Source organism: Bos mutus, chromosome 5 (assembly GCF_027580195.1).
Source record: "Bos mutus isolate GX-2022 chromosome 5, NWIPB_WYAK_1.1, whole genome shotgun sequence".
NCBI lineage: Eukaryota > Metazoa > Chordata > Mammalia > Artiodactyla > Bovidae > Bos > Bos mutus.
In genome coordinates, this window is record NC_091621.1 from 85,308,927 (window position 1) to 85,331,007 (window position 22,081).

The 22,081-nt window shown below is 39.3% G+C and overlaps 1 protein-coding gene across 1 annotated transcript in view; it reads left to right on the top strand.

Annotated features, from left to right (window-relative positions):
• The first annotated feature begins 6,061 nt into the window (after positions 1-6,061).
• The window catches only part of PDE3A (phosphodiesterase 3A), a 376,263-nt gene continuing 360,243 nt past the window's right edge, over positions 6,062-22,081 (top strand). Inside the window, exon 1 of the mRNA XM_005911912.3 lies at positions 6,062-7,225. Within this exon, the coding sequence (XP_005911974.3) occupies positions 6,293-7,225 (933 nt within the window). The 5' untranslated portion in view covers positions 6,062-6,292. The remainder of the gene's footprint in view (positions 7,226-22,081) is intronic.

Here is a 22,081-nt window from a genome sequence, read left to right on the forward strand (position 1 = left end):
ATATTTGAAGTGCAGAGTATTTTTTATCATAGAAGAAATTACTAATGGACAGTGTTGCACAGTGAAGTAAAGCTGGAATAGGACAAGAGGTCACAGAGAGTGTCTTGGAAAGATCATAAAGGTCCTTGCAGGCCATTGGGGAACTCTGGATTCTGCAAGGTCAATGGAAGCCTTTGGATGGTTTTAAGGAGGGAGTGACATCATTGAGTTTAAAAGTGACATCACTGGATCACTCTGGCTATTGTGCAGAAAATGAATGATAGAAGAGCATCACCAACTTATAGCAGTTGTCCAGACCAGGGATGATGGTGGGTCTTGAATTGGTTATCAAAGAGGGATGGTGAAAAGTTCATGGATTCAGGTTGTATTTTAGAAATAGAACCAAGTGCACCTGCTAATAGATAAGAACAAGAGCAAGATAAACAGAGGAAGGAATAGAGGGTAATACCCTCTTAAGAGGTGTGAGAACTAGGTAGGTGGTAATGATTTTTTCTTGGGGTAGGGGAGGATTGAGGAGAAATAGGCTGGATGTCTGGGGATTGGTGATAGAAGGATAGGGTAGCAAGGGGGCTGAAAGTTAAGAATTGTGTTTTGGATGGTGGTGGTTTAGCTGCTAAGTTGTGTCTGACTCTTGCGACCCCATGGACAGTAGCCCGCCAGGCTCCTCTGGCCATAGGATTTCATATTTTAGTTACCAATTGGATATATGTACACAGAGGTCAAGTGTGTTGTGGAGAATGAGTGAACCCATACTGTGGGGTGTAAACTGTTAAATTTAAAAGAATTCCTTCAATGATAACTATATCTGGCAAAATGCAAGTGATATGCAATGGGGTTAATTTCTAAATCCTCTTAACAAAATCCTCATGGAAACATCCCTGATTTTGGCTAAGTGGAGAGCTTTAGTAAGACTTTTGAATATTCTTTGCATTTTCCATATTCTCTTTCTGTGTGTACCACATTTTCATGATCCTTTGGCTGTATTGTCACCTTCTTGAATGAGAACTCATCACTAAGGGAACATTTCATGCAAAGATGGGCACAATCAAGGACAGAAATAGTATGGACCTAACAGAAGCATAAAATATTAAGAAGAGGTGGCAAGAATACACAGAACTATACAAAAAAAGATCTTCACAACCTAGATAATCACAATGGTATGATCACTCACCTAGAGCCAGACATCCTGGAATGCAAAGTCAAGTGGGCCTTAGGAAGCATCACTACGAACAAAGCTAGGGGAGGTGATGGCATTCCAGTTGAGCTATTTCAAATCCTGAAAGATGATGCTATGAAAGTGCTGCACTCAGTATGCCAGCAAATTTGGAAAACTCAGCAGTGGCCACAGGACTGGAAAAGGTCAGTTTTTATTTCCAATCCCAAATAAAGGAAATGCCAAAGAATGCTAAACTACCACACAATTGTACTCATCTCACATGCTAGTAAAGTAATGCTCAGGCTTCAACAGTACATGAACCGTGAACTTCCAGATGTTCAAGCTGAATTTAGAAAAGGCAGAGGAACCAGAGATCAAATTGCCAATATCCACTGGATCATCGAAAAAGCAAGAGAGTTCCAGAAAAACATCTATTTCTGCTTTATTGACTATGCCAAAGCCTTTGACTGTGTTGCTAAGTCACTTAAGTCGTGTCCGACTCTGTGCGACCCCATAGACAGCAGCCCACCAGGCTTCCCCGTCCCTGGGATTCTCCAGGCAAGAACACTGGAGTGGGTTGCCATTTCCTTCTCCAATGCATGAAAGTAAAAAGTGAAAAGTTAGTCACTCAGTCGTGTCCGACCCTCAGTGACCCCATGGACTGCAGCCTACCAGGCTCTTCCATCCATGGGATTTTCCAGGCAAGAGTACTGGAGTGGGGTGCCATTGCCTTCTCCGTTTGACTGTGTGGATCACAATAAACTGTGGAAAATTATGAAAGAGATGGGAATACCAGACCACCTGACCTGCCTCCTGAGAAATCTGTATGTAGGTCAGGAGGCAACAGTTAAACTGGACAAGGAGCAACAGACTGGTTCCAAATAGGGAAAGGAGTACATCAAGGCTGTATAATGTCACCCTGCTTATTTAACTTCTATACAGAGTACATCATGAGAAATGCTGGACTGGAAGAAGCACAAGCTGAAATCAAGATTGCCAGGAGAAATATCAATAACCTCAGATATGCAGATGACTCCACCCTTATGGCAGAAAGTGAAGAGGAACTAAGGAACCTCTTGATGAAAGTGAAAGAGGAGAGTGAAAACTTTGGCTTAAAACTCAGCATTCAAAAAACTAAGATCATGGCATCTGGTCCCATCGCTTCATGGAAAACAGATGGGGAAACAGTGGGAACAGTGGCTGCCTTCGTTTTTGGGGGCTCCAAAATCCCTGCAGATGGTGACTTCAGCCATGAAATTAAAAGACGCTTGCTCCTTGGAAGAAAAGTTATGACCAACCTAGACAGCATATTAAAAAGCAGAGACATTACTTCACCAACAAAGGTCCATCTAGTCAAAGCTATATTTTTTTCCAGTCTTCATGGGTGGATGTGAGAGTTGGACTATAAAGACAGCTGAGAGATTAAACATTGGTGCTTTTGGACTGTGGTGTTGGAGAAGACTCTTGAGAGTCCCTTGGATTGCAAGGAGATCCAACCAGTCCATCCTAAAGGAAATCAGTCCTGAATATTCATTGGAAGGACTGATGCTGAAGCTGAAACTCCAATACTTTGGCTACCTGATGTAAAGAACTGATTCATTGGAAAAGACTCTGATGCTGGGAAAGATTGAAGGTGGGAGGAGAAGGGGATGACAAAGGATGAAATGGTTGGATTGCATCACCGACTCAATGGACAGGAGTTTGAGTAAATTCTGAGAGTTGGCGATGGACAGGGAGGCCTGGCATGCTGCAGTCTATGGAGTTGACTGCAAACAGTTGGACGTGACTGAGTAACTGAACTGAACTGTCTGGAGAAAATGGACAATTTTTATTTCTATGTGGTTGCTCAGTGTCCACTTTACATGTTGGGTTTGATTTCATTTAATATGTTACATACACTGCTAGGTACTTCTTTCAGGTAGTACAGCTCTGCAACTTTTGGCATCTACCTAAGAAGATTTTATTGTTTTCATTTCCCGCCTCCAGATTCTGGATGGTAATGCCAGGAGAGGTGGAATCTACCTTCTTTTCTTTTGGTAGAAAAAATAATTTTCTGGTTGTGAGGCTTACTGAGATTTTAGAGAAACCAGGACACTGCCTCTATAATACAATGGAACATTTCAAGAATGTAATTAAGATACAGACCTAGTGTTTCTGTTTTGCTGCCATTAACAGATGCCATTCTTATGTTCTCCTGGTCACAATGTTTCTTTCATATCTACATTCCATCTCTTACAAGTTCAGTTTTTATGGTGATTTATTGTTTTTTTCCTAAAGAACTGAGATGCTTGTGGCAGTAGGGTACAGGGAAAAATGGAAATACTCTAAAATTCTCACTATTCCTTTCTTGCTAATCTTGATATATGCCCAGATCTTAACAGTTTTTCATTTTAATATGCTCTTCTTGATGGCAGTGAATTTCATCACGATATTCCAATCAAGGCTTTTCACTCAAATGTTTCAGGTAGGCTCTGGCATATGAATCATATGTCTAAAAAAGAAAACTCAGAAAAGCGGCAGGCTAGGGGCTCATTTGTCTTTGGCAAAGAGATCGTTGCTCCTGTTTAATTATTAAACAGATGGTGCCCACTGCCATTGACTAGCTGCCCAACTTGTTTTCCATGTGGTAACACGGTTCTGGACATCTGATGGAGAGAAGCTGTATTATCACAGTTCCTCATATCCACTTACACCCTGATTTAAGTATTAACATCTGCCCCAAACTAAAGCAGGCTGTTTCCAACAAAGTTAAGCTTAAGTTTTAAGCTAACTTCTCCCCTGTCTCATGAATTTTCTTTTTCAGTATCTCCTTTATCTTTTCTTTAGATTGCTTCATCTCTACACATAAAATACAATAGCATATTGAGCCAATTGGGCTTCCCTGGTGGCTCAGACGTTAAAGAGTCTGCCCACAATGCAGGAGATGTAGGTTCCATTCCTGGAGAAGGGAATGGCTACCCACTCCAGTATTCTTGCCTGGAGAATTCCACAGACAGAGGAGCCTGGTGGGCTACAGACCATGGGGTCACAAAGAGTTGGACATGACTGAGAAACTAACACTTTCACTTTTTTTTTCACTTTCATTGAGCCAATTATCCAAATACTCCAGCTTCCACACACACTTTACCCTGGAATGTTCAGATAATTAAAACAAAATTGGATTATCTTTATTATTATTAGTGAGGGCAAATTACATTTAAGGTAGCCATATTAAAAATTAACAAGAGTGGACTGGTCTTGTGTTCAGTATTTAAAAAAAAACAACTTTCCACACTGATGGACTTTTTAAAAAGATACTATTTTTTCATAATCTGCCAAGAGTTAGCTTAAAATTTTTTACTTTTAGTTTCTCAAATTCAACATTATTACAGCGTAGGAAACGTGTAGCCTATAAACATGAATAACTAGGGTCCTGGTTTTTTTTTTTTTTTTTCCACAAGCTTTTTTCATGGTAGACAATTTCACCATAGGCAGCTTTTAAGATCTTTCCTAGTGTTAACCTACCTGTTCTTATCCCCCCACCCCCACTTTGAGATTTTTTAAATATTTCTGATTGTTTGAGCTTCCTTACTTTGTACACTTCTCTGAGGCTAGGGCCACTTAATCTCAATGTAATTTACCATCCATCATCAACAACTGTTGACTAATACTCTCATACACTGTATTTTTTAAAGTAACAACAATAACAAGAGGGCTCTCCCCTTCCCCCTTCTCTTTAATAATGCTATTTGAGTCTAGGTAACTTGTTGAAATTTTCCATTGTTTGGACCAACAGGAAAGCCTAGGTTCTCTGTCGAAACAGACCTTCCAGCAGGAGCAGTCAAGGCCTTACAATGCCCCCTGACATTGATTTGCTGTTGGACCTGACTTGAGTCTATAAGCATCTTTGAATCACCCAGACAGTAGATGTGGCTGTCATTTTTCAGGACAGTGGGAAGTCTGCGGACTCCCCTCTAGAGATAAGTATCCAAGCACCATCCTTTTTTCACTCCAACGTCCTGGGCAGCCCTGTGTGAGGGCCAGCCTGAGACCCTGGACCCCGGGGGCTGAGAGTCCGGCGGTGGACGGGTCTGAGCCACTCCTTCCCTAGGATGCTGGCAGAGCAGCCCGGCTCGGCTCCGGGGAAAGAAGCTCGAGCTAAGAAGAGCGCCTCCTCCGGGGAGGGGCGGGAGCAGGGCTGGGAACGCTTTCCTAGGGAGTTGCCTTAAAGAAAGCAAGCGGGATTGCAGATCACTCCAGCTGCCTGCTTTTTTATACAGTTTTAATCAGTCGTCTCCACTCTCCTCCCTTCTGCAAAACTGCAAATCACCATCAACCCCGCACCAAAAAAGAAAAAAAAAAAAAAAAACACTGTAAATCTCCTTCTCCTTTCTCGCCCTCCGTTCCCTCCCACCCTCCCTTCCTCTCCAGCTCGCTCGCCCTCCCTCCCTTCCCTTGCGGCAGCCGCTCGTCTCTCCAACTGGGTGTCTCTGCGACGGGACTTAGCAACTTCTTGGTTATTTCTCAGCCCCTTTTCCGTTTTCACCACCTTTTGCCATGAACTGGACCGACAGACGCAGGAAAGGCTGTGCTTTCTGCCCCAGGGAATGGCGGTTCGCTTCCTGGGGCCGGGTCTGGGAGGATCGGCCGAGGAGAAAGAAAGAGTGATAGAGAAAGAGCTGCATTAAGGAGAGGAAGGGGGACCTCCGTCGGCTGCGGGCCCCTAGCGTGCAGCAGCACCCAGGATGGCTGCGAGCTCGCCCCGCGTCCCCGGCTCCAGCTGCGAACCCCGCACGCCGGACGCCTAGGGCGATCTTTAAAATCCTGAAGTCCGGAGAGACCCCGGAGGACCGAAGACGGGGGTGGGGGTGGAGCGGAGAATGCTGCAAAGCTTTTCCAAGAGAGAAAAAGAGGAAGTCTGATCGCTTCTGCCTGTGCTAGCTTTTCACAGGAAGGCATCTCTTTGGAGCATCTAGCCTTCTCCAGGAGTTATTCGAAAGCTGAAACTTTCAGTGCTCGCGGGCCTGGGAGCAGGAGGGATTCCGAGGGTGGGATTGCGAGAAGAGCGGGCGTGAGCGCGCGCCTGTGTGTGTGTGTGTGTGTGGCGGGGTGGGGGCGTCGGGGGGGCCCTCGGGGACTCCGCGAAGAGGGCGCACCATGGCTGTGCCGGGCGAGGCCGCCCGAGTCGGAGCCACGCCGGGCCACTGGGAGGCCAGGCCGGCCCCAGCGGCCGGCCCCGCATCGCCCCGGGACGTGGGCTGCCGAGGCTGCTGGGGCGCCCGGGTGCTGCGGCCGCTCCGGCGCTCGCGGAAACTTTCCTCGGCGCTGTGCGCGGGCTCCCTGTCCTTTCTGCTGGCGCTGCTGGTGAGGCTGGTCCGCGGGGAGATCGGCTGTGACCTGGAGCGGAGTAAAGAGGAGGCGACGGAGGAGGAGGAAGCAGCCCCGGCAGCAGAAGGGGGCGTCTTCCCGGGGCCTCGGGGAGGTGCTCCCGGGGGCGGCGCGCCTCTCGGCCCCTGGCTGCAGCCCTCAGCGCTGCTCTTCAGTCTCCTGTGTGCCTTCTTCTGGATGGGCTTGTACCTCCTGCGCGCCGGGGTGCGCCTGCCTCTGGCCGTCGCGCTGCTGGCAGTCTGCTGCGGGGGGGAAGCGCTCGTCCAGATTGGGCTGGGCGTCGGGGAGGATCACTTACTCTCGCTCCCCGCCGCGGGGGTGGTGCTCAGCTGCTTGGCTGCCGCGACATGGCTGGTGCTGAGGCTGAGGCTGGGCGTCCTCATGATCGCCTTGACTAGCGCGGTCAGGACCGTGGCCCTCATTTCCTTAGAGAGGTTCAAGGTTGCCTGGAGACCTTACCTGGCGTACTTGGCCGGCGTGCTGGGGATCCTCCTCGCCAGGTACGTGGAGCAGATCTTGCCGCAGTACTCGGGGGCGGCTCCGAGGGAGCATTTCGGGTCCCAGCTGATCGCTGGGACCAAGGAAGAGATCCCGGTGTTTAAGAGGAGGAGGCGGTCCAGCTCCGTGGTGTCCGCCGAGATGTCCGGCTGCAGCAGCAAGTCCCATCGGAGGACCTCCCTGCCCTGCATCCCCAGGGAACAGGTAAGGACCTGCAGCCCCCCTCTCACGCGCCTCTCGGGAAAACTTGAAAGCTTTTGGGATCCGCCGCAAATTGGAGGGAATTGGAGCGCTGGGAACAGAAGGAGACAGCCCAGCAAAGTGCCCTAACTTCAGACTTGGAAACCAGCGAGTTTTTCTCGCCCTCTCGCACAATATTTTATAACCTGAACAACAGGAACACGAATAAGTAATAAAACTAGATGGTCTTTGCAGGGTCTACCACAGCTGAGCCAACTTTTTAGATGTGCTACACCTGGCGGATGACTTGTCTATACTTTTAAGTGCTCTCATGTTTTCCTCCTTTAGCAGAAATATTCGAATTAAGTTTTTTTTTTTTTTTAAGGGTGATTTGAAAACGAGGATTTTGCTAGATTTCTGTTTCTTTTTATAGAATTTCTTTCTGTTTCTTTTCATAAAATTTCTTTCTTCTGAGAAGACAGGTAAACATTTATGGAAGTCAATAAAAATATTCTAGAGTTAAAGCAAGGAATGCTTGAAGGTGAGGTGCTGATATACTCTGGTTTTGCAGTATGTTTTACTTGAAGAGGCTGCGTTTGGTGGTGTCCAGTTTACTTTTTAAAATGTAATTTGGGAACATACATTATTCCATGCTGATGTGTTTTGTATTAAAACCATAAACTTCAATTTGGGGAGCAATACGTTGAACTTCAGAATTTGTCAGAATCGTGGACTGCGCTGTTAGTGTCAACTTGAAAAAATTTCTCTTGAGTATCTACATACTTAGTGAATATTTAGCGATTCAAGTGGATTTATACAGGAAATAATAATTCAGGAAAATATTTCTAAATTGCTGGTAATATAAATCTTTCAGAGAGGAGGAGGAGGAATCTAGAATTATGAGTAAGGTTATCCCAGATAATGTTTAGTGAACTGGGGGGACTTATTTCCTTATTATCACTGTTTTGAGATCATGGAATACAGTTGCTATAAGGGGTGTAAAAGAACACACTCCTATTTTAAAAGCAGATTGTATCTGAGGAAACTTCAGCGTTCACCTCTCTACTTCAAACTGATTTGATACTTGGGGGTGGAAGTGGTAGAGAGCTGGTTAAGTATAGCAAGTGGAAATTTACACTTTTCTCATTTAAGTTTATGCCTACCTGTGGTACTATGAGGACAACTTTAGGGAATGAGAATACCCTAAGACAGTAAGCTTTTTCTCTTTAGGTTATTCTGTGGATAATCATTTGGGTATTTCTAAGAAATAGCAGTCACCATATGGTGTGATGACTAGTTTGTTTCTCAAATGGAGTTAATTACACAGAATGTGGTTGTTTGACATTATTTAGCAGAATGGATGACAACATTGTAGTCTCTGTGTTTATTTTAAAATAAATGTACTTATTTAGCTTTCCGTTTAGATAAAGCAAATATTTCTTGGGTTTAGCTTACTCTAAGGGTGAAGTTAAAAACAGGCCACTGACTGATCCTTAGTTTTGGTAGAAATCTGGGCATCACCAGAATAAAGTAAGCTCCCTATAAGCCAATTGGAGGAAAACACATTTTAATTTCTTTTTTAAAGTCACTGATAGAACATCTTTTAAATGAAAACACTGCTAGTTTAAATGTATTTCAAGTACACTTTTCTTTAACTTACAGGGAAATGTGACCTGATCATTGCAAAACTGAAACTTAATTTCTAAGGCAAATCTGTGAGTTAAGCATAAATAACTTGACTCCAAATTCATATCATTTAACCTCTGAAATTCAATTTCTGAAATTTCTTATTAACATTTGAGTTAAGGGTGGATTTAAGATGAGAAGGTGTTTAGGGAATTAACCAGCAGTGTTAATTAACCCATAGATTTTTACTGGTTTTCTCTGGTTTGAACTGACAAATGGATGATTTGAATAGCCTGCAGACTTCTAAGAAAATTACTGAGCATTGAATTTTCACATGTTTTGCAGATGAATACAATCGATCATGTATATTCATAATATATTTTGATCAGTTTCTTTGGTTGCCATCTCTTCTAAAATGAGAGACTATCTCTTATGGTTGATGGGAAAGCAAGGTGACATTTAGCAGAAATTTATTTACTTGAATTTTTAATGAGGGCATGGGTAAGTGTGTGCATGTTACTTAAGGCTGGTTTTTATATATGATCCTTTAAAGTTGTTGCTGAGCATAATTGTGGGGGGTGGGTGGGAACTGACAATGCACTAGGATCTTATAAGACAGGGCAATATCTCATACGTTAGCCTAACTGTGTGAAAAGTTCAGGAGCTATATAGTAAATGGCTTATCTGTTTTATCACAAGGAAACAAACTTCTGATTAAGGGTGCAAAGTGTACCACTGTCATCCGCATGCTTTATGAAATCAAGAATCAAAATAATTATAAAACACTAATGCTACCTGATTAGGAGTTCTTTTCTGAAAGAATGTCTACTCTTTAAGACAATCCTCAGGCAACAAGTGGATTTTAAGTAGAGGTGTAAGAACATAAAACACAGAGAAGCTGGCAGAGTCCTCTGGAGAATTTCATTTGGACTTTGCTCATTGTGAGGTTTAAAGGTGAGAGAATTCCAACCTTTTCTTCTCCGTGTGAATGATAGCAGCCACTAGCTGAAGAGCTATCTCTCGGCAATGACTCAATTCTGAAAGGTCAAGGAGAATAGATGATAAAATTGTCATAAGGTAAACCAAATGACAGAGTTCCCTCCCTCCCTGCTTTCCTTTTCCCCTTCCTGAACCATCATGAAGACAATAGATCAGCTATTACATACAGAACTGAGTTTTGCAGCATTGATCATAAATACAGCTTCAGCCAAAGAAAAAAGATCGATCTAGTCTTCAGTCTCAAAATTAATGGGACACTGGGTGTATCTGTGAGATGAGAATGAAGGAGTAGGCTCTCAGGAAAGAACGGAGTTGGTAACATTTGCATGGCTTTTAACTTACTCCTACTGGCCCAGTAGGTTCAAGATTTTGTAGATCAGTGAGTCAGACTACTTTTTTGGTTAATAAAGCAGATGATTCCATTAAGGTGTATGTATCTTTCTTAAGTGGATGTTTATATCCCTTAGCAAGTATCACACTGTCTTCCAAACACTAAGGTCCTTAGAATTTCTGGAATTATTAGAAATTATGCATGATTACTAAATGTTGTTTTTCAACATAAAATTTTAATTCAGCACTTTTAACACTTGAATATTGTATTTGAAAGGGTGTCTCTTTTCTTGATACTCAACACAATCGGCTGGCTCTTTCCCTTTAATTACTGGGACCACCTTACACATTGATTTTTGAAAGAAATCAAACCAATGCAATTTTATTTTAGTTACATGTTAAGAAGGATTTAATATCTTTGCCTACGGTTTCACATAAAATAAACACAAGCTGTATGCCTCTCACCTCACCATTAATACTTTTGTACCACTTCATGACAAAATTCTTTGTGGTGGGTACACTCTCAGTCAGAAATGTACAGCTGTATACTTCATTTTGTGAGATTAAAAATCAAAATATTTTTGCACACATAGGGCCTTAAGGCTGTTAATTAAACATATTAGCAAAAAGATCTTTAACAGACTTTTTAGGAATGCAATTTTTTTTGTAAGAGTCTAGTGGTTGGTTATCAAAAGTAAAATCAAGTTTTTCATTACTGATACAAAGAAAGATATTTTCAAGCAAAAAAAGCCAAAAACAGAAACAGCAAAGCAAAAAGAATAGGATACAGTAGTAGGTGTAGCTTTCAATGGTAGGCCTTCTTACATCTTTGGTAAAAAGTACAACTTTCTTGCATTTACTGTGTATTTTTAAAATACAAAAGTATTTCTTCTGAAAATATAGAATTAATTGTTCTTTAAACTCCTAAATACATTTCAGGATAACAGAACATATTTCTCAAATTTAATAAATTTCAGAAACAATCTTGCCTTTTTAATCCAATTGTAGCTTCAATCACGTTTCAGGAGTATAACTTGGCATATGGCAATACAAAGAACAATATTGATTATTTATAACCTGCTGACAGAATTAAAATTAATTAAGGCCAACTTCTAAAAACCCTAAAAAGGAAAAACAAGATATTCTCATCCCTTGGGAAAGGTGAGGGCAGAAAATTTTTTGGTGTGTAGGGACAAAATTGTGATTTTACTTTGTGAATATAGATATTTAAAGCATACTGAAAAAAGTGTTTTAACTGACAGAAATAGTCAGTGAATCTATATAAATTTACAGAGGTTGGAAGGAGGCAAACAGTAATTTCACTCTTTCTGTATTGAGTCTAAAGTGTAAAAAAGTTAAAACTGTAGAACTGAAAGAAATGCTGTGTATGCTGGGCTGTCATGTTAATTAAATAAACAACCAGAACAGTGACTCTGTGTATGAAATACATTTTGAAAAGTCTAGGGGGGAGGGGGTTCAGGCAGGCAAGGGTGAGTGACACTGGCATGAAAAAACATTCATTATATCTGTAGTGACATTTGTGTGAATTTGCTGTACTCTGTTAGGAAATACAGCTCTGAGAAGAATCTCTTCAGGACTCTAGGTGAATAAAAGTCTTCACCAAATTTAATTTCACATCCTTTTTCAATAAATTCTCATTTATTATGTTGCAGTAGGATGTTTGTGAACCTCAAAATTAGAAATCTGCATGTATATTATATTTTAAGATTTTTGATTAATGTGATTTGTGCCAGTAACAGCCCAGTAGTCTATGTACACTTCATTGAAAACTTGGGTTATTTAATCTTAGTAAAAGAGTGAGTTTATTTAGGGTATAGGGGGCGGAGTTGGATTTTTCAGAAAACCTTTTTTGCATAGGGCAAGTTTCTTGAGCTTTGTGAAATTAGACACAATCCTACACGTTTCTGGTGAATTGTTTTCATTGGCCATGTGTGTGCGTGTGTGCTGAGTTGCTTCAGTTGTGTCTGACTCTTTGCGACCCCATGGACTGTAGCCTGCCAGGCTCCTCTGTACAGGGGTTTCTCCAGGCAAGAATATTGAAGTGGGTTGCCATTACCTTCTCTAGGGAGTCTTCCCATCCCAGGGATTGAAGCTATGTGTTTCTCAAGTCTCCTACGTTGGTAGGCGGGTTCTTTACCACTAGCGCCACCTGGTAAGCCTTTCATTGGCCATGTATCTTCTATTCCATGGAGTCTCTACCTCCCTTTCCTCTTCTGGGTGTGATATTAAAAGAAGCTTCAAGTGTATTAAATTGAAAACTCAATTTGTGTTTATTTTCTATTAATACATTCCTCTTTTCAAGGAAGCTCTATCAAATAAGTCAGAATAAACCAGGAGATTCAGAGACACCTCCATATTCTTGCACTTAAAGCTGAGCTCTTAATAGTCAAATGAACATTAGTTCCTTTACATAGAAATTTAAATGCTTGTAGGAATTACCTCACAGTATATACTTTTACTGTTGGTAGTATTTTTTTAAAGAAGTTTTTTGTTTATGTTTTCTGTAAGGCTATCCTAGGGAATTATCTCAGTGTTGTACTTGAGAATGTACACTTACACGATTGTCACCATAAAATACACAGGTTTGATTTCTGGGGGAAAAAAGTCTTCAAAAGATGTGCAGAAGTCATAGTTCAGAGAAACATTTGTCAGATACTGATTGCTGAAAATCTTAGTTGGCCGTATGTGTTCTCCCAAAATGTCTGCTATTTTAGAAGAAGATGCTATCCTTAGCTGATGTTATTCCTTAAAGTGTTTGGTCAGTGAACCTATAAAATGTCAAGTCAACATGTTTTATCTGTGCATTAATAAGCCTTGTACTAAAAAGCCTACAAATTCTATACAGGTACAATGTAGCACCTTGGCTCTTCAGAGCTTAGAGCCTAGTTAGGATAATGAGATATCAACATAAGAAAGGGAGAAATCTTTAATGGCTGAGTAATACTCCATTGTGTATATGTACCATAGCTTTCTTATCCATTCATCTGCTGATGGACATCTAGGTTGCTTCCATGTCCTGGCTATTGAATCAGTTCTAATGAGGTGGATGAAACTGGAGCCTATTATACAGAGTGAAGTATGCCAGAAGGAAAAACATAAATACAGTATACTAACGCATATATATGGAATTTAGAAAGATGGTAACAATAACCCTGTATACGAGACAGCAAAAGAGACACTGATGTATAGAACAGTCTTATGGACTCTGTGGGAGAGGGAGAGGGTGGGAAGATTTGGGAGAATGGCATTGAAACATGTAAAATATCATGTAAGAAACGAGTTGCCAGTCCAGGTTCGATGCACGATACTGGATGCTTGGGGCTAGTGCACTGGGACGACCCAGAGGGATGGTATGAGGAGGGAGGAGGGAGGAGGGTTCAGGATGGGGAACACATGTATACCTGTGGCGGATTCATTTTGATATTTGGCAAAACTAATACAATTATGTAAAGTTTAAAAATAAAATAAAATTAGAAAAAAAAAAAAAAAAGAAAGGGAGAAATCCCAGTAAAGTATGGAAATAACCTCTTAGGTAATCACTGAAGCAGTGCATATAATAGCTTAGAGCAGATTTTAAATCTAGAGCCAGAACCCTTCATCTCATCTCTGAAATTTCATGCAAAAGTTCATCCTTTCATTTTTCTGGGAAAAAATTTTATGTTTTCATAGATTTTCAGAAGGTCCTCAATGCATAAGGGTTAAACATAATTGTTTTAGGTTTTGATCAGGTTTAGGTTTTGAAGGCAAGGGAGAATTGTTTCTTTGAAGTGGAAAGTAATTTAGTATACATTAATAGGACTTCTGAAATAAAGATAATACAAGATTTGGGACACGTTACACACATCTCAAGCTAACACAGTGGTGGCTTTCCTATCCTGAGGTGTAGTCTGTGGTTTAAGGAACTTGTTGCAGCGAGATCTTAAAATGCTTAATTCCGTGCAGGCTGTAGTTAGGAGACTAGAAAAAGTCTGATTTTAGAGAAAAGGAAACTGAGGGAGAATCAGCTAAAAGTATGTAGCAACCTGAGGTAAAATGTTGACTTTTATCCAGTTCTCTTTGGAGTTGAATCTGCTGCTGGGAAACAGTGGAAAAAGAGTTAGGAAGATCATTTTAAACCTACTAATCACTTGTGATTTTACACTGGAATCCAACTCTAAATTCTCATTCAGGATTAGAAGATTGAATAAAACCCATTGAATGTACAGATAACACAAAACTCTGGAGCCCTTACAAAGGTGAGTTTTCTGGTCATCTACCAGGCAGCCTTTAGACTGTATTATTCAAGACTTTGTCCCAGAAATGAATATCAATTGCATTGCAAAGTCCTACTTTGTGGAATCTTTATCTCATCAAAGAAGAGTGCATGATGGTGGTTTAAATATTGATTTTTGTTTTCATTTTAGTTTTTAGTGAATCGATTTAAAAATGTTCAGGATTTCAACTTCAAGGTGGAAAGGAATCTGCACATCGGTAAAGCATTTCTTTGTTAGCAAAACAGCTGGTGGTTTTTTGTTCATCTAAATTATTTTTCATGGTTTCTGTGGGAATCCATTAAAATGTAAGTAAATAGGATGTAAGTTTTTTAGAGGCAGTCACGAGAAACATTACCATTTAGAAGATGGAAAGCTGTTTGGGAAAAGTCACAAACTAAACAACTTCTGCTTATTTGATTTGATTAGAGCTGTCATTTATTCTTGAGGAATGTGATGATTATTATAGATTTTAAGTATTTCAAGTCCTGCTAAGATGATAATAAAAGTAGTTAGGTGTATTCATGTTTTTTCATCCTAAGAATATGGATAATTGTAAGGAGCACATGATGTCTGTTGTGTGTGTTTATGTGTGTGCATACATGTGTGCATGCCTGGGTATGTGCAAGACTTTTTCCTCTGCCAGGAAATTGTTTTACTTGCATCAATTTAATGGAGAAACAGTGTCACCCAGTGGCTTTGATGAAAACAGTCCTGTAAACATTATAGATAAGCGCTGTCCAGTGGAAATATAACAGGAGCAAATTACTGAATTTCATGTTTTCTAGTAGCCTCATAAAAAAGTAAAAAAATAAAATAAAAACCAACTAGGTGAAATCCATGATAATACTGTTTAATTTAATTCATTATATCATGCTAACATAAAATCAACGTATAAATCAAGATATTTTGCTTTCTGGTTTTTTTGTGCTGAAGTCTGATTTTGTGGTGTATGTTTTCCACTTACAGCCCATCTCAGTCTGGTGTAGCTACATTTCAAGTACTTGATAGACACATGTGGCTGATGGTTAATCTTTGGAACATTTTTAAAGAGCTGAAGTACTTGAATACTAATGTTACCTCTTCCATTATAATGGAAAATCCATGTAGATTTTATGATAGCACTTAATATACAACTGTTCACATTTGTATATAATCTTGCTGCTCTAATAGTTGGCAAGTCAGTCTGATTTTCCTCCTTTGACATTATTGCACGTATTTTAAAATATGTTGATTTTAGTTGGAGGGAGAGTTTAACAGAGTCCTTAATGAGGAACCGTTTTGTTAACTTGATGTATAACACAGAATCAGTGTTACCAGCTAATTATGAATTTGCCTTTCAAAGTGTGCTTCGTTAACAGGGATGGCTTATGGATATAGTGTGAACACGTGACCAGCCATGGTGATTAGTCTGTTATTGGGTTATCTAATGTCTCTTTAGAAATGAAAGTGCTTATGTTTATAATGCATGTTGTTATCTTGGTAACTTAGGAAACTTAAGTGACAAACCTGCTAGTAGCTGTAATGGATGAAAATTCTAGCAGTGTCTATAAAAGGCTGATGACTCCTTGCTATTGCTTATGTAAACGCCACTCTCATAGATATACAAAAGGAAAATGCTTCTATTTTGTGTCTAGAAAGGACTAGAATTTTGATAATGTGTAATTTCTAAACTAGAAATTGAGATTAGGTGGCTTTTGAAGCTCTGCGTGATTTCAAACTGCATGAACCTATAAAAATGTACAGATGAAAAAGGCAAACTTTAAAAGTCCCACCATCCTGGGACTTCCCTGGCAGTCCGGTGGTTAAGACTCTGAGCCTTCACTGAAGGGGTTAGGTCGCTGGTCTAACTGCTGGTGATCTATGGCACCGCCATAAGATTGAAAAAAAAAATTAAATGAGGCCTTTTGCCCTCCTTACACTCTTTACCTTCTTTCCATCTCCTTTCCTCAAACTCTATGAATTCATTAACTCTAGGCATAGTTCCAATATTACACTGAGCATTGATGAGAAGACAACTTTTGATATATGGCATGATCCTTTATATACATAGATGTATAGAATTATTTTTTAAATAGGCATTTATTTTGTGCATATTGGTTTATAATCTGTATGTGTTATTGTATGTTTTTCAATTTATGAATTTATCCCTTTTAAAGTAAGACATTATTTGTCTTTGCATTAGAGAATAAAAATGCAGAGGTAGGTAGGTTTTCATCTATAACTTAGGAGATAATCTAAAAAGAACAAAAGGTAATAGAATCATGATATACAAAGAAGCACATTTATCTAAAAAGAAATAATGTGGACTCAATCTCACTCCTGGTGAAGCTGGCTTAATTTAGCTTTCTTTGAAGTAACTAGCTAAATAATAAAAAGCTATAGTAATTGTAACTGTTACTTGAGTTTGTATTTAATATAACTAGTCATTCACCCTGGCGAATTCTGAAATTACTTTAAATTAATGTAGAGGTTGGGCTTGTAAATTTTTTTTTTTGGCCAGTCTTCTTTTTTTATAATGTCCTGTGTGTGTGTGTGTGTGTGTGTGTATAAATATTTTTCCAAGCAATGCGTTTTATTTCATTTTTTTTTAAACAAAATAGGTTCTTCTCACTCAGAGTGTGTTTAAAAATTTAAGGAATGCTTTTCTATCCTCCATACCCCACTGTACCTTGTCAGAATATTAAAATAATTTTAAGCAAGAAGCTTGTGGTTCAAATTTAATAGAATTTTAATAGAATTTTTCCACCTTCTGAAGTAAGTTGAAATAACTGAATATGCTGTGTCTGTGGCAAGTGTTTCCTCCTCCTCAGATATAATCCACTTAAGTAAACCTAATGGAAGTTTGAAGTCATAGAAATTTGGCAGGGGGGATGGTTTATTTGGGGGTGACCCCTGTGGAGTCAGCCTCCTTTGGACATTTTTAAGCTAGGTTGAGCACAGAGAAAGCAAATGGTTCTTATTTTTAAACTAAGTATTTCAGAGGATGAAGTTAACAGGTCTGCTTAGGAAATGCTCTTCAGGAGGAAATGCTAGTCCTTATCATACAAAACAACCCCCTGTTTGGGTGTTAGCAAACACCTAACTCCGCAACAATCTCCCAGAGAGCGGGAGAGACATCCTGAGCTGCCTGGGCTCCCCGAAAATCTGCTTTCTAGGCTCAAGAACTGAAGAAGTCACACTCATTTCACAGCATTTTCATTATAAAAGGAATCAACCCTTCTTCCCTTCCTTGTGTCAGCCATCAATATTTTTTTTAGAAAATTCCAGTCCAGTGTCTTGCTCTGCACCAGCTAGTGGAATAAAGGGACGGAGAAGAAAGAAATGATTTTACTCTGAAATATTTATCCCCCAATCTCCCGAGACTGAACTAGTGATTAAACCTACTGAAGTAAACTTCTGTAGAAAAAAGTAGCCTATTCACTTGTCTGTGAATTTACATTTTTAAAATATTTATACTTTTATTACTATAAAAAGTTTATCTGTATGTACAGTTCTCCATAGTGGCTATATCAATTTACATTCCCACCAACAGTGCAAGAGGATTCCCTTTTCTCCACATCCTCTCCAGTATTTACTGTTTTGTATTATTGTTACTATTATTGTAGATTTTTTTTGATGATGTCCATTCTGACTGGTGTGAGGTTTCCTCATTGTAGTTTTGATTTACATTTCTCTAATAATGAGTGATGTTGAGCATCTTTTCATGTGTTTATTGGCCATCTGTATTCCTCTTAGGAAAAATGTCTGTTTAGGTCTTCCGCCCATTTTTTGATTGGGATGTTTGTTTTTCTGATATTGGACTGTATGAGCTGCTTATGTATTTTGGAGATCTAATTCTTTTTCAGTTGTTTTGTTTGCAATTATTTTCTCCCAATCTGAAGGTTGTCTACATAGATACACTGCCATGTGTAAAATAGATAACTGGTGAGAAGCTGTTATGTAACACAGGGAGCCCAGCCTGGTGCTCTGTGATGACCTAGAAGGGTGGGTTGGAGGAAGGGAGGGAGGCTCTAGAAGGAGGTGATATATGTATAGTTATGTCTGGTTTGCATTGTTGTGTGGCAGAAACCAATACAACATTGTAAAGACGTTTCATCCAATTAAACATAAATAAAAATTCAAAACATAACTTACAAAGATTCTCTGGCATGTGTCAGATAAGGAGCTGAACTTGCCTGTGCCTTTCGTGGTAGGAAACCCCACTCAGCATGAGTCCTAGATATTTATTTTTAGCTTGCTTCCAACTGAAAATAACCAAACCACCCCCAAGACCAATGTGGTATGAACTTCAGAACAGTATCTGAAGTTAGGGTATGTTTTTCAGAAAAATAAAAGTTCAAGTCTTTTTCATGTACAACTAATGCTTTAATTGAGAAAGAATCGACTTTGACATTTGTTCCCATGGCTTTCTACAAAGTGTTGGTAGGTGTTCAGCTATACCTTTTTACAGTTAGTCTATGTTCTTGTTAGAGGTTCTTACTGAATTGCTGTGTTTCCTGAAAAGTCTCATGTAAAGTAACTACTATCTCCTTTTTATCTTTTAATTGCACTCAGTTACAAAATATAATTTGAGCACATTGCTTCCAGGGATGACTTTGTGAAATTAGCTTTTTTCAAATGTCATCCAACTGTAGTGTTAGTTCAATTGTGCTGAATAATCTAGAAGTTTGGTAGCATAATTTCAGAGTCCAGAGGAATTTAAAAATCAACAGTTCACAAGGTTTCATCAGAATGACAGGTTTTAATTTATCCAATCAATTTGATGGTCTATCTAGTTTTTAATAGAACTTGTTAGAATAGAAAGGAAGTTTTAAGTTAAATAAGAATATTTTGTTGCTGTATTTTAACTCTTAATAGAGAGATATTGTCATCTCCTCTCACTGAAAGCAGACATTTCTCTTCTGAGTATGTTAAGTAGATTATTGTGCCTTTAAAAGAACTAGGAATACAGTTTAGAAAAAAAAAAGTTATTTCCCACTTTCTTTTCCAGAAACAAGTTTCTTTTAGTTTGTGGATGTCAAATGGTCTCATATATCTTTTAGAAAGGCTACCTCTACTGAAAACTTTGAGAGTTTCAGGTATCTTTGAATATATTTAAAATCTGAATGTTGTTTCTCTTTGAAAACATAAATTACAAACTGAGAATTTAGTTACAGATTAATTCATGTTTTGATATAAACCAGATATATTCTTTGGTAAAGAAGCCATTTCTAAATTTATTTGACATTTTTGTCAAATGTAAAATAGAATAAGAAATTTAGGAGCAAAACCTTTTACTCTATTTTCATTTTGGTACAGGAAGCTAGCCATTTGAATAGTGTCTGTTTTTACTCTTAATGATTTGTTTGTGCTACAATTGAAATTGTTTTTGCTAGATAAGCAGGGCCTAAATTATAGCAGCTATTAAGGTCTCATTTTGTCCACTTCTCCTTCTTTTTACTTGAATAATAATGGGATGAGCTCTTCTTCACTCCTTCAAAGAATGACAAGAGCTTTTAAATATATTCAGTGGAATTTCTGTAAGCCACTAACTAGTCCTTATTGAAAAGTGTGAGAATTCGATTGGGAATGTTGGATCAGAATATAACTGAACAATGATTAAGTAAATTATCTAGAAACCAAAGTAGCATTCAGAAGTGGAAACTTCCCATAATAAATGAGTGAAAGAAATGGAAGCTAGTATTTTGCTTGTGCAGAAAGAAGACTAGATTGAAATTGAAAGAATTCCTCTATTAAAAAAAAAAAAAAAAATATATATATATATACACACACATTGATTGAACGGTCTTCTGGGAATGTGCCCCTAAAATCTAGAACTCCTATGGTTTGGAAAGAGGAGACCCTGGGGGTGTCACTTCCTGCCCAGCCATGCATTGTCAGGATCTGTTCTTAACTTTAGACCTAAAACTCTTTGATCATTTTTCAGAGGTCATAGTGCTATTCATAAATGTTCCAGACACTGATTACTTTCAAAGATGTAGATTCTTACTTTTTAGGTTTTTAGTGCATTTGTCACTTTGACTTTTAAATGTAACGTTATGGCAATCTTGTGTGAACTTTTACCTCTTCTGTGACAAGACTGATGAAAAAGGTCAGCAGATAAATATATCTTATTTAAGATTGACTCTCTATTTCCTAGGTGGTGATAGTATAAAGAACCCGCCTGCCAATTCAGGATACTTAAGAGATGTGAGTTCGATCCCTGGACCAGGAAGATCCCCTGGAGGAGGGCATGGCAACCCACTCCAGTAGTCTTACCTAGAGAATCCCATAAACAGAGGTGCCTAGTGGGCTATGGTCCATAAGGTCTCAAAGAATTGGACACAACTGAGTGACTTAGCACGTACGCATGCACTCTATTTCACACTGACTCTTTGTTTCCTTCTAAGTATTTTAGTATACCTAAATTCTTACCATCTTTTTCCCTGGTGCTAATCTTATGTAATTATAATGCTATGTTAATCAAAGCTCCAATACTTTGGCCACCTGATACAAACAACTGACTCATTAGAAAAGACCCTGATGCTGGAAACGATTGAAGGCAGGAGGAGAACGGGATGAGAGAGGACGAGATGATTGGATGGCATCACCAAATTGATGGATATGAGTTTGAGCAAGCTCCGGGAGTTGGTGACGGACAGGGAAGCCTGGTGTACGGCAATCCATGGGGTAACACAGAGTCGGACATGACTGAACAACTGAACTGAACTGATTAATGAAACTGTTGTTTATGAATTCTGATAGTAAAAAGCTCTAATTAATAGATAAATAGACTTCTTCCTTCAGATGCTTTCAAAAATCTTGTAGGATATAGCCGGACCTCACCTACTTACCATTATACCTTATCTAGCACTTTCTAAGTCAAGCTGCTATATGTGTCTCAAATGATATAGTTCTTGAATTTTAATATGAATAATTATTTGGGAAACTTATTAAAATGATAATTCCTAGGTCCTAAGGCCAGATACTCTGATTTAATTATGTGTAGAATGGGGCCCAGAAATCTAGAGTTTTAGAGCATTTAGGTCACCTTAGTGAAGAAACACAGAACTATAAACTTTTATTTAATAAAACTAGACAAATTTTGGACTTTTGCAATGTGATTAAGCAGTTAAAAAGCGCTTGGTTGAGTATCATGAGGAAAACATTTAAACACATACATCTATATATATATACACATTGACAGGTTATACACATAGACATAACTTCCAGATGTTCAAGTTAGTTTTAGAAAAGGCAGAGGAACCAGAGATCAAATTGCCAACATCTGCTGGATCATTGAAAAAGCAAGACAGTTTCAGAAAAACATCTATTTCTGCTTTATTGACTATGCCAAAGCCTTTGACTGTGTGGATCACAATAAACTGTGGAAAATTCTGAAAGAGATGGGAATACCAGACCACCTGACCTGCCTCTTGAGAAACCTGTATACAAGTCAGGAAGCAACAGTTAGAACTGGACATGTTCTAACTTGGAACAGATTGGAACAGTTGGAACAGACTGGTTCCAAATAAGAAAAGGAGTACGTCAAGGCTATATATTGTCACCCTGCTTATTTAACTTATATGCAGAGTACATCATGAGAAACGCTGGGCTGGAAGAAGCACAAGCTGGAATCAAGATTGCCGGGAGAAATATCAATAACCTCAGA